The sequence below is a fragment of the Pinus tabuliformis genome, chromosome 6, assembly GCF_031772625.1.
Source record: "Pinus tabuliformis cultivar Carrire ecotype Pingquan chromosome 6, CPIR1, whole genome shotgun sequence".
Taxonomy (NCBI): domain Eukaryota; kingdom Viridiplantae; phylum Streptophyta; class Pinopsida; order Pinales; family Pinaceae; genus Pinus; species Pinus tabuliformis.
The window spans coordinates 1094984618-1095000650 of NC_142292.1; the positions used below are offsets into that span (position 1 = coordinate 1094984618).

Here is a 16033-nt window from a genome sequence, read left to right on the forward strand (position 1 = left end):
TTCCACATGTTCTTAAAAGCTGCCTAATACGCTTCCATCTACTTTATATGATGCTGTACTGTAAATACACTTATTTATCAACCACCCCTAAAGGCTTAAGCTTGGCCAAAAAACACTACACTTATTCTCTGTAATAAGAAAACAAAAATTTCTTACAATATAGAAGCTTTCGTTCCACAGGGATTAAGGTTCACTTTTGGTAAAAGTAAAGTTGAGATTGCTCAATGTGTTGCCAAAATATAAATGCAATAACAATGTATGTTTCGGATGCCCTCCTGCATTAACTCATTTTTCTACTTGAATTTGGAGGTAGACTAACCACATCACCTACATGTATAAAAGGGGTGAGGATATGCTTTTAGACACAACATGTAGCAAGGTTGGGAGGGAGAGGGAGCACACAAGGCGTTTTTAATCAATTGTATAGGGAGAATCAAAATCTTCACCTCATACAAATATACGAGTATAGTAGTAGAAATTTTCACGTCTTGACTCTTAATTCCACCTCCAGCTCCAAATAAAATGGAGGGAAGGATGAGAGCCAACATGTATTTGCTGACATTGTCAAGATAAAACAATACTCTTCAAAGTTCAAACAGATCATACATATACATATGAAGAGAATCAATTGGCTACTGGCTTCGCAATATGGAATCCAATCTAATCTGATATGTAAGCAATGACTGGATTGATTTGATAGAATCCAATCTGATCTAACCAAATGTATATTGATATCTACATATAAGAAATGATTGGCTTCGCTTGATGGAATCCAATCTGATCTGACAAAATATATTGAAAGTGCTGCCTATAAATAGCAATAACTGGCTTGGCTTGATGATATCCAATCTGATCTGATTAAATTTGTTGATATTAATACCTAATCCAGCCTGTTTCACTGGCTATGCATGCAGCCAGAATCTCCATCTTTTGGCATCTCACCTAAGAGCTGTAAAATTGCTACAGCCCTTCTCCTGGTAGATACTGTTCCTTGCTGCATTAGATCTATCAATGGGAACCGTGCAGCTGTTCCATAAAGATTTCTGTACTCTAACTTTTGGAAAATCTTGTTCAATACCAGCATGGCCTTCTCCTGAGCCTCGGACCTGCCATACTTGAGCATTTGCACAATAGGTTCTACACCTTTAGCCTTTTCAATTTCTATCAACCCTGCTTCCCAGATGTCATCATGCAGAAGAATAGTACTGAGTGCATCTAAGGCAGCTTCATCCGCCTGCCACTCTCTCTCTTGTAGTGTCTTCACAAGAGGTTCTACTGCTCCAGCATTGACCAAGCAAAATGATGACGTTCCCTTGTCACAAATCCTCTTGTGTACAGGACAAATATCTTCAGGATCAGGACTTGCCAACCAACTACAAGCGTAGCAAAGGATTCTACTTTTAGGCTGTATAACGATGCCTGTATTCATTGCATTTTCTGAAATTTCCCTGAGAGCAGTTGCAACCCTCTTCTTTGAAAGGGAGGAACCTGTTAAGAGAAAACGAACAAGCAAAGGCATTGTACCAAGTTCTAATACTTTTGTCTCAAGATCCAAATTTGAAGGACTGGTGAAATGTAATAACACTCCAAGAGCATTCTCTATTAGGGTGCCTTCTCTGACTTTGTAATTGCTTGGTTCTCCTGAAGAAAGCAAATCAACTATTGCATCCAAAGCACCTGCTTCCAAAAGCGCATTGTTAATCCGACCATCAGTTTTTGGAAGATAGCATAGGATACCTACAGAGAGAGCCCTCTCTTCTTCGTGATCTGCATTTGATATTCTGGCCACCAAATCCTTGATGTGGCTTTCTCTTAGATTTCTTGCAAGTTCATATTCTCCCCCATCTTCTGCTAGACAAGAGAGCATCTTCATCACAAATAGACGGACATCAAAATTTGGATCACACAGAAGTGTTAGCAGTACTTGGATGACTTGTGCATTTCTCACACGAAACATGACAGTCGAACTCTTAGAGGCCAAGCTGAAAAGTATCTGAAGAAGATGAACTTTCAAAGAAGGCCTTGCCAAACTTAAAGATTCTAAAATTTTATTGATATTCTCTTCAGAAGCCAATGTCCTCAGCTCACGATGGATTTTTACCCCTCTAGATGATGCTCTGGCTAAATTAGCCAGGATCTCAGCCGCATGCTCTCTTAAGTCAATTTGCAATGATGCCAAAAACGTTAGCCGGAATAGAAGAGACGCTGCATTTTCATCAAGAATGTAAACACAATTTTCTTCCATTCTTGAAAAATGTTGAAGAGCAGAAAGAGGAATAGACATTGATTCTGGATTATTCTCTGATATCATTCGGAGAAGAGGAGGTATGATGCCTCCATCAGTTTCAGCAGCTTTACCACAATCCATATGCTCTATTTTGGAGAGTTCATTTGCAAGAAATGATTGTGTTTGCACAGATCCTGCAAAATCCAGAGTTGTAGTCAAAAATGGCTTCCATGTCAAGAGGATAATTCATGTTGATTCAGCGTTGTGTTCTTTCAAAGAACAGATAAGATTTTATGCCTACGTAAAATGCCCTTGTCAATAAGGAGACCAGAATTCTTATGCTGCTACCAGCCCATATACAAATCTATGTTTACAACAAATTTAATTTCTGCAGATCAAAGAATCCATCTTCAAATCTGTGTTTCATAGTGGTTAGGGGATTGGGAAAGAGAGGGCATAAGTTTTGTGGATGGCTATAAAAAAAACCAAAATTTCAGTTACAGCAAAGGACAGCACGGTAGCTGAAATAGGGGACTCTCCCCCTCGATAGAGAAAAAACTTCAATTATATAAATAAATAAATAACAGTAATTAATCATCCAAAATCAAAAGGCATAATAATTTATCAAAATCCTTTATAGCTAATTACAACGAATATTATCTCCTGATTAACTTGTCATAGTTATGTTTTTCATCATCATTCAAAGATCTAATGATCCTTTGGTTGTAGTCTAAATTTCTTTTGTAAAATACAAAGCAGCATACAAATAAATGTGAAACTTTTTCGTAAATGAACATATATATATATATATATATATATAGACACACACACACACACACTACAGTCCTGAAAAAATATTTTACAGTGTCAGTGAAAATCATATAATCCGGGACCTTTAACTTTGTTCTGGGGTCCCACAACACTTGAAGGATTCTGAGTACATCAGCCTATTGTAAGCCCAGATATGCCAGTCTATATGACATGATACTTTTCCATAGAAAAACAGCAACACCCTTACATCATTTAACATCTTTTAGAGCACAGGAGGAGCTTCTCTGCTTGTCCGTTGGCCTTAACCAAAAAAAATCGACTGTTGTTATTAGTAGCACTGCTATCTTGAGATAATAACAATAACTGAAAACTGTTTAGGCAAAACATCTTCCAGAATCAAGATAATAAAAGCACTATATCCAAGGCAGTAAAGAGGTGAAACCTGACTGTATACTCCATGGAAAGGATAGCACAACCTAGTCAAAAAGATATGATTATGCCTCAGAAATTCCAGAAGCTGTATCTGAGCACCCTGCCTGTGGGGTTGCTTGGCCAAGTCCATTCTCCCTTTGCACTCAGTGTGTAATGTCTCATTGATTTAGTCAAAGGTGACATTGATTTAGTCAAAAAGGTTAAAAAAAAGTTATAAAAGGGAGACCCATGGTATTCTGATGATAAAAGGGAGATTGGAGCTCACTCTTTCAGCGTGCATAATCATTTTAACATATCAATTTGGAGAGATCTTGTGGCTTTGGAGTACTAAGGGTGAAATGTTGATTTCTGGTAGCATCGGTTGTGCTTTAAGTCTCAAATTTTGCTGGGAGGCTTAGACACAAGTATTCTCCAATACCCAGAAATCATTTTGGGAAAGTCCACCTGGAGACAATTTTATTAAAATAATTAATTATTTTTAATGGGTGCCTAAGTCTAAACTTAGGAAATTAAAATAATTAATGTGTATTAATCTAAACTGTGGGTGTAACTTCTAGAAGATGACAAGGATCAAGCCAAAATGATCTAAGGCACTGATTAGAAGTTAATCTGGGCCATTGGTTGTCCAACAAAAAGATATAAGAAGAGGCTTGAGGGGCACTTGGAGAACACACAGAGGGGAGATCAGAAGTTCGATTTTTTGAAGCAGAGCAGCTTCCGGAGAGATTTTTGATAGTGATCGTTTGCAGAGAGGGGCAGGGATAGTATCCGAAGGGAAATCTTTCCTGGTCAAAGAACACTCAGCAAGGAAGAGAGAGAGATCTGGTAGAGGCAGCGCAGAGCTAGAGAGGCTGACGTAGAGGCAGCACAGAGCTAGAGAGGCTGACGTAGAGGCAGCACAGAAGCCTTGAGGGAGTCTGAAATTTGCTGGAGGGTTCAATTTTTGTAGCTGGAAGTCGAGGTGTGAGACTAGGAGAGAAGAAGTCAGAATCTCAGAGGCAAATCAATCAGCCAAGAAGAGTGACGTAAGTCCTAGACAGTGTGACGTTGGGCTAACGCAGACACTGCGCAGAGGCAGCCAGGGGCTCTTCATTCAAAGGCTGAATTAGCCAGGACTTCCATTGATAGTGTGAGGTAATCTTACAAATCTCTCTGTCAGTTACATTCTCTATAACTAGATTGCCAGGAAGACATCCAGAGATTGTATTCAGAAATTACTACTGCATAATAATAAAACCCTCAAATTTGTTGCACCAGTTTTCCTACATTGGGTTTTTCCAGGAGCATTTGTCCAAAAATAACTAATGTATATGTGTTGTAATTATTTCCTGTTCAGTTTCTTGTTTCCGCTTATAATTTAAATGGTGTAGACTGCAATGTATTAGTTTCGATATTTACTGTAGGAAACAGTAAGTAACTTGATTCAGAAATTAACAAGTAGGAGAAACTTAATCAGTTGTTGCAGTAGAAATTTGGGCATCCAAATTTTCACATGGTATCAGAGCTACAGGTGAAACAAGAGAGCAGTGTCGAAAGAGCCTAGCGCTGAAGGAGGAAGGGAGTTCAAAATTCCTACAGAGGAAGCAATTCGAATCCCTAGAGGGTTTGCGCAGTTAGGCTAGGGAGGCAAGATTTTCGTGGTAAATCTCTCTCTGAGTGAGTCGACCTAGAGGTAGGATTTCCAAATCAAGATTTGTCAGTGGCAAAGGGAGCAGTACAGCAGAAGCTTCAGCGAAGAGGGGTTTCTGGTGGGATGAAGTTTTTTGCAGGCAGTTGCTGGGCAAAAAGACATTAGAGGGAAGAGGGAGACATGGCTGAGGGAATTCTTCCTCAGAGGACTTCCAGCCAAGGAGTCTGAATTCTCACTTGTTGAGCAGTAGCGGGGAAGGGCAAATCTACAAGCTCCTATAGGGATTGCGTAGGCCAGTCTAGTGTTGCGCAAAGGAGAGAGGAGGCTATTCGACTTTTTCGTTTGGCAAGGATGGCAGCCAGTGGACTGAGAGATTAGGATAGTTTGGATGGGGAATCCAACTATGCGATCTGGAAGGCAAGGATGTCATGCCTTCTAGATGAGCATTTTCTCAAAGTCTACGTCGACAGCATGGTAGCTGAGCCCGCAATGTTGGAAATAATACTGAGAGGGGGGGGTGAATCAGTATTATCACATTAATAAAACTTTTTCATTTCCATATGCTACTTCCACAACTTCTTATGATTCAGTTAGTTGAGTGAATTAGAACATTATCAATCATATTAACAGTAAACTGATGCAGTAAAATAGAGCAGATCATCACACATAAGTCACACACATGAACACCATGATATAAGGTGGAAACCCAATGTGGGAGAAAACCACCTGCTGCAAGTCATCTCAATCTTCTTCTTAATAAGAAAATTCTTTTACAATATTTTGTACTGGTGCAGTCTTATACCAGTACGGGAGCTACAACCCCCTTTGCTCTTGTACTAGCCAATTCATTTACTAGTACGCAGGCTGCTACCTACTACAATGCTCCATAGATTTCCCTTAGCTCTTGTACTAGCTTAGATACTAGTACGTAAGTGCTGGCCTACAATCTTCTCTCCTCCAGGTACCACGTTTCATCAATTTTCAGACTGGATACACTGAAGCACAAGTTACAACACATAATCTGAAAGGCCACATTTCATCCAATTTTCATACTGGACCCAACAACAACATTGAAGCTCATAATCAAACAACCTTCTGAATCACCCAATCACCAGATCAATACATATACAATGAGAGTTATCAACCAGATCTAGTCCACCAGATCATATAAGGATAAGTCATTATGAACCTGATCCATTCATCTATCAATACTGAAGCTAATCATAATCATTCAATCAATCACTGCTGTTATCAGAACATAATACCAGACATCACTTCAAAACCCAGAACACAACAATAATAAACAGGGGCAGCTAAATAGATTTCATGAAAAGTCTGCAGCTTCACCCATAGAACACCTGCGTACATCCGCACTGTTTCCAACTGCTTTCCTGCGCACCCACGCACTGTGTCTCACGGACTTCCTGCGCACCTCCGCTCTGTGTCCAATGGGATGCCTGCGCCCCTCCGCACCTTCTGCAATTCTGGGCCTGCGAACCTGCGCACCTGCAGCGCTTCTGCGCCTGCGTATCTGCGCACCTGCAACGCTTCTGCGCCTGCGTATCTCCGCACTTTTCTTTCACTGCACTTGCGGTCCTGCGGGTATAGACAATTTTCAGACTTCAAGGATAACCCAGACTATCAGATCTACAGATCTGATCATGCGCCGAGGAGATATCAGCCCATTAGTAGATCCAACTTGTAATTCTCATGTTTCTCCTTGATATTGATTCAACTCTCTCTCACAAACCGATTACAAGAATTTCAGATCTAGCTTCTCTTAAGATCTTCTAATTTCACAAGTGTCTAGCCAAATGATCTCCTTTGCTTTATATAGGCAAGCTCTTGCTAAAACCATGAGTCAATACCATAGATAACCAATACAAGGGGCCCAAAAACATGGGGCTCAATAATAATAATAATAATATAAAACAATACCACTGACCAAACCATAGGATCAAATACGTCGGGCTAAATACTATGGTTCACCATTGGATTCCCGCGTGAGAATACTTTTTCACTGCATGAAAGTGCGTGAACTAGGGTCCGCACCTTTTACATGGTGTACCTGCGGGTATGTATGCACTTTATCTATGATATTCCTGCGGGTCCGCGCCTTTTGTACTGTGTACCTGTGTACTTCTTATTTTCTTCATTATTGTGAGCTAATCATCAATCTCTGCTACTGACTTGTTGTACAGTGATCCATCACCTGTATGAGTTGCCATCAAGGACAATACTTTAGCCATAATGCCAACAATCTCCCCCTTTGGACTTGATGGCAAAGCTTACTTGTCATACTAAGAACTTGTCATTTGATTCCTTTGAACTGTCCTGCATCCATGAATTATGTTACATCTGATATCTCTTCTGTAGATTCATCTGAATGTATATAAGTGAGATGTTCTTCTATGAGTGGGTTGCCATCAAGTACAACACATGCATCATAATGCCAACAATCTCCCCCTTTGGACTTGATGGCAACAACACCACATTACTCTCCCCCTTTGACATCAAGGGCAAAGGGTTATGCTCCCCCTAAGAACATGCTCCCCCTGACTATAAATCAGATGAGCTCCCCCTTTGTATATGCCATGGTGCACCAATCTGATCATGCTGAAATGTCTGCTCTGTTATATAGTGTTGTTCATGCTCAAGCTCCCCCTGACAGTAAGCAAGGTCTGCAAAAAGATGTTCTACAAGAAGAACATGACTCTATACATCATAAATGACCTTCCTATCACCAAAAGACTCAATACATATATCCATCACCCAACCAAGTGAGGATCATCCACCCAACCAAGTGGGGATACATCAGAAATATTACATCTTCATCCCAGGCATAGTGGGGAAACCAACATAGGCCATTACATGACCTGAAGAGATCTCATCAAATGACTACAATAGATAGAGACACACTATTACATCATGAGTCTTGATATGACCTTTACAGAGATCAAACACCTAAATAAGATCATGATAAACATCAGCAACAACATTGTATGATCTGCTTCATAGTATCTGTCAACAGCAATTAGTGCATGAATCATCAAGGTATGTCCGCATCAACAGAATTTCACATTCTATGTGAGAAACACCATAGCCATCATGATCATCATTTGGGAATATCTGCATCAATCAACATATGTACGAAACAACCTATCATCATATAGGTAAGAGCTCATCATCATCATGTCTCCAACAATGCAACTTTGAATAATCATCCCTGTATCCAGCCAACAATCCTCATCCATTTGTGCCAAGAATGAAAGGAATCATGCATCATAACTGTAATATATGATCTTTATGCATATGTCAACAACAGCATATGAGTGACTCATCATCAAGAAGATGTGAATTTAAGCTAAGTGCTTCTCCTTATCCTCATGAAAGTTACCATGTAAGCACCATTAGAGAATCAACCACAAATCTGATCCAAGAACCATGTGAACAACTCATAGCAAGATGAATCATTTATCTATATAAGCATCATCACCAAGGACTATTAACCATAATGCCAACAATGCATTAAGAGCATATGCTCCCCCTAAACTTGTGCCATCTGTCAGATCTTATCAGTAAGAAAAGTCAGCCAATAAATGCCTCAAGACAGATCCGCAGTTTCTCATTATATGGCCTGCGTGGCTCCGCACGTCACCTTCCGCGCCTCTGCGTATCCCCGCACTTCACTTTCTGTGTTTTTGCGTATTCACGCAGACAGCCTTCTACTACAGCGCGTACCCACGCACCTGTGCCATCAATTGCGCCGCGTACCTCTACTGTGGCCACGCATTCTTTGCTTCTATCGCGCCGCGTACTTCTATGTACCTCCATAGGTTTTCCTTCTATCGCGCCGCGTACTTCTATGTACCTCCGTAGGTTTTCCTTCTATCGCGCCGCGTACCTCCGATCTTGCTCCGCACCGCTTCTTCTGTCTCGCCGCGTCCGTCCGCATGTGCCCTTTTGTTACGCCGCGCACTTATACTGTACCTTCGCAGCTCGACCTCCTATGTCGCCGCGTACCTACGCACCAGGACCATTGCTGCGCTGCGTACCCTCGCACTTTCACAGTGAATGGTCTGCGTACCTCTGATTAGAACCCAATTAACAGTCCTCCTCTGTGCTACTGACAGTCAGATTCCCAGATCTGATCTTGTGCTCGAGAGATCACACTTCATAGATTCACTTCCAACTTCACTTTCCCTACTGCCTTTCTTCAAACAATCATATACGCGATTGTGCAGTATCCAGCTCGCGTATATACGCGACTTCCCTTTATGGAGTTTGCATATGAGATTCAGGACACTGAAGTTTTGTACTTTCAGCTCCCTCTGATTCTGGTATGTCTGTATGTTGTGTTGTGCTGCCTTTTTCTGACTGTACTTCCTTTTTCTTCCATATCTTCAAGCGTGATGATGACATTTTCTCCTTTTGATATGGTGCCCACACTTTGTTCCTGCATTCCTTAGCTATATGTCCAAGCTTGTTACATGCATAACATCTTACATGTTTCATATTCCTCCTGTAACAGTCAGCAGCTTTGTGACCATACACAAGCAAAGCAATATCCATTAAAGTACCTTGAATGTGATGATCTTTCTGCATAATGGTCTTGAACCCTTCTTCTTCTACATCTAGCTGCAACATGTCCAAGATTATGACATACATAACATTCAACATTATTCATAGGAGGAGTAAAATATTTTCTTTGAAGAATCTCTTTCCTTGGTAGATGATGAGATTGACCTTTCATTTCTTCTTTGATCACTTTAGATTTCTCTTTAGAGTTCCTTGCCTCACCTTGTGAACTCGATTCACCTTCAACATTTTCATGGAAGCCAAGACCAGTTTTGATAGCAGGAGACCTTTGACTATTAAGAATATCATCCAAGACTTTAGTACTATCTTGAAATCGTAAGAGCTTATCCTTTTCTTCTAATTTACCTTTCAAGATATTTACCTCAACTTGAAGTTGTTCTTCCTTTTCTAGACATTGCTTCTTCATGTCTTCTTCAGCTTTTCTTCCTTCTTCCATTTGTTGCCTTAGTTTGAGTATCTCCTTTTCTTGTTCTTCATTCAGATCCTGCTGCATTTGACGAACTCTAAAGGCACATTCCAGCTGGGATTTTAAGCTGATGACTTCGTTGTCTTGCTTTTCAATTGCTTGGTGTAGATCTTCATTCTGCTTCTTTGATTCTTCAAGATCTTCCTTTAGTGAGAGGATCGTGGCTTCAAGACTTTCATAATAACTGGATCGATCTCTGAGCTCCTTGATTGTTGTGTTCTTTTCAATGACTTCATTTCTTAGAGATGTTGCTTCAACCTGCAACTTTTGATACTTTTCCTTGAATAACTCTCGATGAGCTTTTTGTCTAGTAACAGCTTCTTTGAGGGCACCACTCTTTATGTTCAGAAGTCTTTCTTGTTCATTAATTTTGTTTGTCAGCCTGTTAAATTCTGCCTCTATTTGATATCCTTCTTCCTCACCCATAAGAGCACATTCAGTTGTTTCGTTATCACTTCCATCTTTTTCAAATGGATAGATAGCTGGAACATCAGAGGATAGCAAATTCATACTTGATAGTTCATCTTCATTCTGAAATGATTCTGAATCTGATGCTGAATCTGAAGAGCTTCTTATACCTAATCCCCAATCGATTCTCCCACTGTCATAGTTCTTCTGAGATGTCTTCTTCTTCTTATGAGCTTTCTTCTTAAGCTTTTTTCCCATAGTTCCACAGATCTCCTTCAAGCAATCAAGCTTCTACCAAAGGACCTGCTCTGATACCAATTGTTGGAAATAATACTGAGAGGAGGGGGTGAATCAGTGTTATCACATTAATAAAACTTTTTCATTTCCATATGCTACTTCCACAACTTCTTATGATTCAGTTAGTTGAGTGCATTATAACATTATCAATCATATTAACAGTAAACTGGTGCAGTAAAATAGAGCAGATCATCACACATAAGTCACACACATGAACACCATGATATAAGGTGGAAACCCAATGTGGGAGAAAACCACCTGCTGCAAGTCATCTCAATCTTCTTCTTAATAAGAAAATTCTTTTACAATATTTTGCACTGGTGCAGTCTTATACCAGTACGGGAGCTACAACCCCCTTTGCTCTTGTACTAGCCGATTCATTTACTAGTACGCAGGCTGCTACCTACTACAATGCTCCATAGATTTCCCTTAGCTCTTGTACTAGCTTAGATACTAGTACGTAGGTGCTGGCCTACAATCTTCTCTCCTCCAGGTACCACGTTTCATCAATTTTCAGACTGGATACACTGAAGCACAACACATAATCTGAAAGGCCACATTTCATCCAATTTTCATACTGGACCCAACAACAACATTGAAGCTCATAATCAAACAACCTTCTGAATCACCCAATCACCAGATCAATACATATACAATGAGAGTTATCAACCAGATCTAGTCCACCAGATCATATAAGGATAAGTCATTATGAACCTGATCCATTCATCTATCAATACTGAAGCTAATCATAATCATTCAATCAATCACTGCTGTTATCAGAACATAATACCAGACATCACTTCAAAACCCAGAACACAACAATAATAAACAGGGGCAGCTAAATAGATTTCATGAAAAGTCTGCAGCTTCACCCATAGAACACCTGCGTACATCCGCACTGTTTCCAACTGCTTTCCTGCGCACCCACGCACTGTGTCTCACGGACTTCCTGCGCACCTCCGCTCTGTGTCCAATGGGATGCCTGCGCCCCTCCGCACCTTCTGCAATTCTGGGCCTGCGAACCTGCGCACCTGCAGCGCTTCTGCGCCTGCGTATCTGCGCACCTGCAACGCTTCTGCTCCTGCGTATCTCCGCACTTTTCTTTCACTGCACTTGCGGTCCTGCGGGTATAGACAATTTTCAGACTTCAAGGATAACCCAGACTATCAGATCTACAGATCTGATCATGCGCCGAGGAGATATCAGCCCATTAGTAGATCCAACTTGTAATTCTCATGTTTCTCCTTGATATTGGTTCAACTCTCTCTCACAAACTGATTACAAGAATTTCAGATCTAGCTTCTCTTAAGATCTTCTAATTTCACAAGTGTCTAGCCAAATGATCTCCTTTGCTTTATATAGGCAAGCTCTTGCTAAAACCATGAGTCAATATCATAGATAACCAATACAAGGGGCCCAAAAACATGGGGCTCAATAATAATAATAATAATATAAAACAATACCACTGACCAAACCATAGGATCAAATACGTCGGGCTAAATACTATGGTTCACCATTGGATTCCCGCGTGAGAATACTTTTTCACTGCATGAAAGTGCGTGAACTAGGGTCCGCACCTTTTACATGGTGTACCTGCGGGTATGTATGCACTTTATCTATGATATTCCTGCGGGTCCGCGCCTTTTGTACTGTGTACCTGTGTACTTCTTATTTTCTTCATTATTGTGAGCTAATCATCAATCTCTGCTACTGACTTGTTGTACAGTGATCCATCACCTATATGAGTTGCCATCAAGGACAATACTTTAGCCATAATGCCAACAATCTCCCCCTTTGGACTTGATGGCAAAGCTTACTTGTCATACTAAGAACTTGTCATTTGATTCCTTTGAACTGTCCTGCATCCATGAATTATGTTACATCTGATATCTCTTCTGTAGATTCATCTGAATGTATATAAGTGAGATGTTCTTCTATGAGTGGGTTGCCATCAAGTACAACACATGCATCATAATGCCAACAATCTCCCCCTTTGGACTTGATGGCAACAACACCACATTACTCTCCCCCTTTGACATCAAGGGCAAAGGGTTATGCTCCCCCTAAGAACATGCTCCCCCTGACTATAAATCAGATGAGCTCCCCCTTTGTATATGCCATGGTGCACCAATCTGATCATGCTGAAATGTCTGCTCTGTTATATAGTGTTGTTCATGCTCAAGCTCCCCCTGACAGTAAGCAAGGTCTGCAAAAAGATGTTCTACAAGAAGAACATGACTCTATACATCATAAATGACCTTCCTATCACCAAAAGACTCAATACATATATCCATCACCCAACCAAGTGAGGATCATCCACCCAACCAAGTGGGGATACATCAGAAATATTACATCTTCATCCCAGGCATAGTGGGGAAACCAACATAGGCCATTACATGACCTGAAGAGATCTCATCAAATGACTACAATAGATAGAGACACACTATTACATCATGAGTCTTGATATGACCTTTACAGAGATCAAACACCTAAATAAGATCATGATAAACATCAGCAACAACATTGTATGATCTGCTTCATAGTATCTGTCAACAGCAATTAGTGCATGAATCATCAAGGTATGTCCGCATCAACAGAATTTCACATTCTATGTGAGAAACACCATAGCCATCATGATCATCATTTGGGAATATCTGCATCAATCAACATATGTACGAAACAACCTATCATCATATAGGTAAGAGCTCATCATCATCATGTCTCCAACAATGCAACTTTGAATAATCATCCCTGTATCCAGCCAACAATCCTCATCCATTTGTGCCAAGAATGAAAGGAATCATGCATCATAACTGTAATATATGATCTTTATGCATATGTCAACAACAGCATATGAGTGACTCATCATCAAGAAGATGTGAATTTAAGCTAAGTGCTTCTCCTTATCCTCATGAAAGTTACCATGTAAGCACCATTAGAGAATCAACCACAAATCTGATCCAAGAACCATGTGAACAACTCATAGCAAGATGAATCATTTATCTATATAAGCATCATCACCAAGGACTATTAACCATAATGCCAACAATGCATTAAGAGCATATGCTCCCCCTAAACTTGTGCCATCTGTCAGATCTTATCAGTAAGAAAAGTCAGCCAATAAATGCCTCAAGACAGATCCGCAGTTTCTCATTATATGGCCTGCGTGGCTCCGCACGTCACCTTCCGCGCCTCTGCGTATCCCCGCACTTCACTTTCTGTGTTTTTGCGTATTCACGCAGACAGCCTTCTACTACAGCGCGTACCCACGCACCTGTGCCATCAATTGCGCCGCGTACCTCTACTGTGGCCACGCATTCTTTGCTTCTATCGCGCCGCGTACTTCTATGTACCTCCGCAGGTTTTCCTTCTATCGCGCCGCGTACTTCTATGTACCTCCGCAGGTTTTCCTTCTATCGCGCCGCGTACCTCCGATCTTGCTCCGCACCGCTTCTTCTGTCTCGCCGCGTCCGTCCGCATGTGCCCTTTTGTTACGCCGCGCACTTATACTGTACCTTCGCAGCTCGACCTCCTATGTCGCCGCGTACCTACGCACCAGGACCATTGCTGCGCTGCGTACCCTCGCACTTTCACAGTGAATGGTCTGCGTACCTCTGATTAGAACCCAATTAACAGTCCTCCTCTGTGCTACTGACAGTCAGATTCCCAGATCTGATCTTGTGCTCGAGAGATCACACTTCATAGATTCACTTCCAACTTCACTTTCCCTACTGCCTTTCTTCAAACAATCATATACGCGATTGTGCAGTATCCAGCTCGCGTATATACGCGACTTCCCTTTATGGAGTTTGCATATGAGATTCAGGACACTGAAGTTTTGTACTTTCAGCTCCCTCTGATTCTGGTATGTCTGTATGTTGTGTTGTGCTGCCTTTTTCTGACTGTACTTCCTTTTTCTTCCATATCTTCAAGCGTGATGATGACATTTTCTCCTTTTGATATGGTGCCCACACTTTGTTCCTGCATTCCTTAGCTATATGTCCAAGCTTGTTACATGCATAACATCTTACATGTTTCATATTCCTCCTGTAACAGTCAGCAGCTTTGTGACCATACACAAGCAAAGCAATATCCATTAAAGTACCTTGAATGTGATGATCTTTCTGCATAATGGTCTTGAACCCTTCTTCTTCTACATCTAGCTGCAACATGTCCAAGATTATGACATACATAACATTCAACATTATTCATAGGAGGAGTAAAATATTTTCTTTGAAGAATCTCTTTCCTTGGTAGATGATGAGATTGACCTTTCATTTCTTCTTTGATCACTTTAGATTTCTCTTTAGAGTTCCTTGCCTCACCTTGTGAACTCGATTCACCTTCAACATTTTCATGGAAGCCAAGACCAGTTTTGATAGCAGGAGACCTTTGACTATTAAGAATATCATCCAAGACTTTAGTACTATCTTGAAATCGTAAGAGCTTATCCTTTTCTTCTAATTTACCTTTCAAGATATTTACCTCAACTTGAAGTTGTTCTTCCTTTTCTAGACATTGCTTCTTCATGTCTTCTTCAGCTTTTCTTCCTTCTTCCATTTGTTGCCTTAGTTTGAGTATCTCCTTTTCTTGTTCTTCATTCAGATCCTGCTGCATTTGACGAACTCTAAAGGCACATTCCAGCTGGGATTTTAAGCTGATGACTTCGTTGTCTTGCTTTTCAATTGCTTGGTGTAGATCTTCATTCTGCTTCTTTGATTCTTCAAGATCTTCCTTTAGTGAGAGGATCGTGGCTTCAAGACTTTCATAATAACTGGATCGATCTCTGAGCTCCTTGATTGTTGTGTTCTTTTCAATGACTTCATTTCTTAGAGATGTTGCTTCAACCTGCAACTTTTGATACTTTTCCTTGAATAACTCTCGATGAGCTTTTTGTCTAGTAACAGCTTCTTTGAGGGCACCACTCTTTATGTTCAGAAGTCTTTCTTGTTCATTAATTTTGTTTGTCAGCCTGTTAAATTCTGCCTCTATTTGATATCCTTCTTCCTCACCCATAAGAGCACATTCAGTTGTTTCGTTATCACTTCCATCTTTTTCAAATGGATAGATAGCTGGAACATCAGAGGATAGCAAATTCATACTTGATAGTTCATCTTCATTCTGAAATGATTCTGAATCTGATGCTGAATCTGAAGAGCTTCTTATACCTAATCCCCAATCGATTCTCCCACTGTCATAGTTC

General features: G+C 40.6%; 1 protein-coding gene across 1 annotated transcript in view; it reads right to left on the reverse strand.

The window, feature by feature from the left end:
• Positions 1-394: 394 nt before the first annotated feature.
• The window catches only part of LOC149262733 (U-box domain-containing protein 24-like), a 113885-nt gene continuing 98246 nt past the window's right edge, over positions 395-16033 (reverse strand). Inside the window, exon 3 of the mRNA XM_089425121.1 lies at positions 395-2421. Coding sequence (XP_089281247.1) covers positions 896-2421 — 1526 coding nt within the window. The 3' untranslated portion in view covers positions 395-895. The remainder of the gene's footprint in view (positions 2422-16033) is intronic.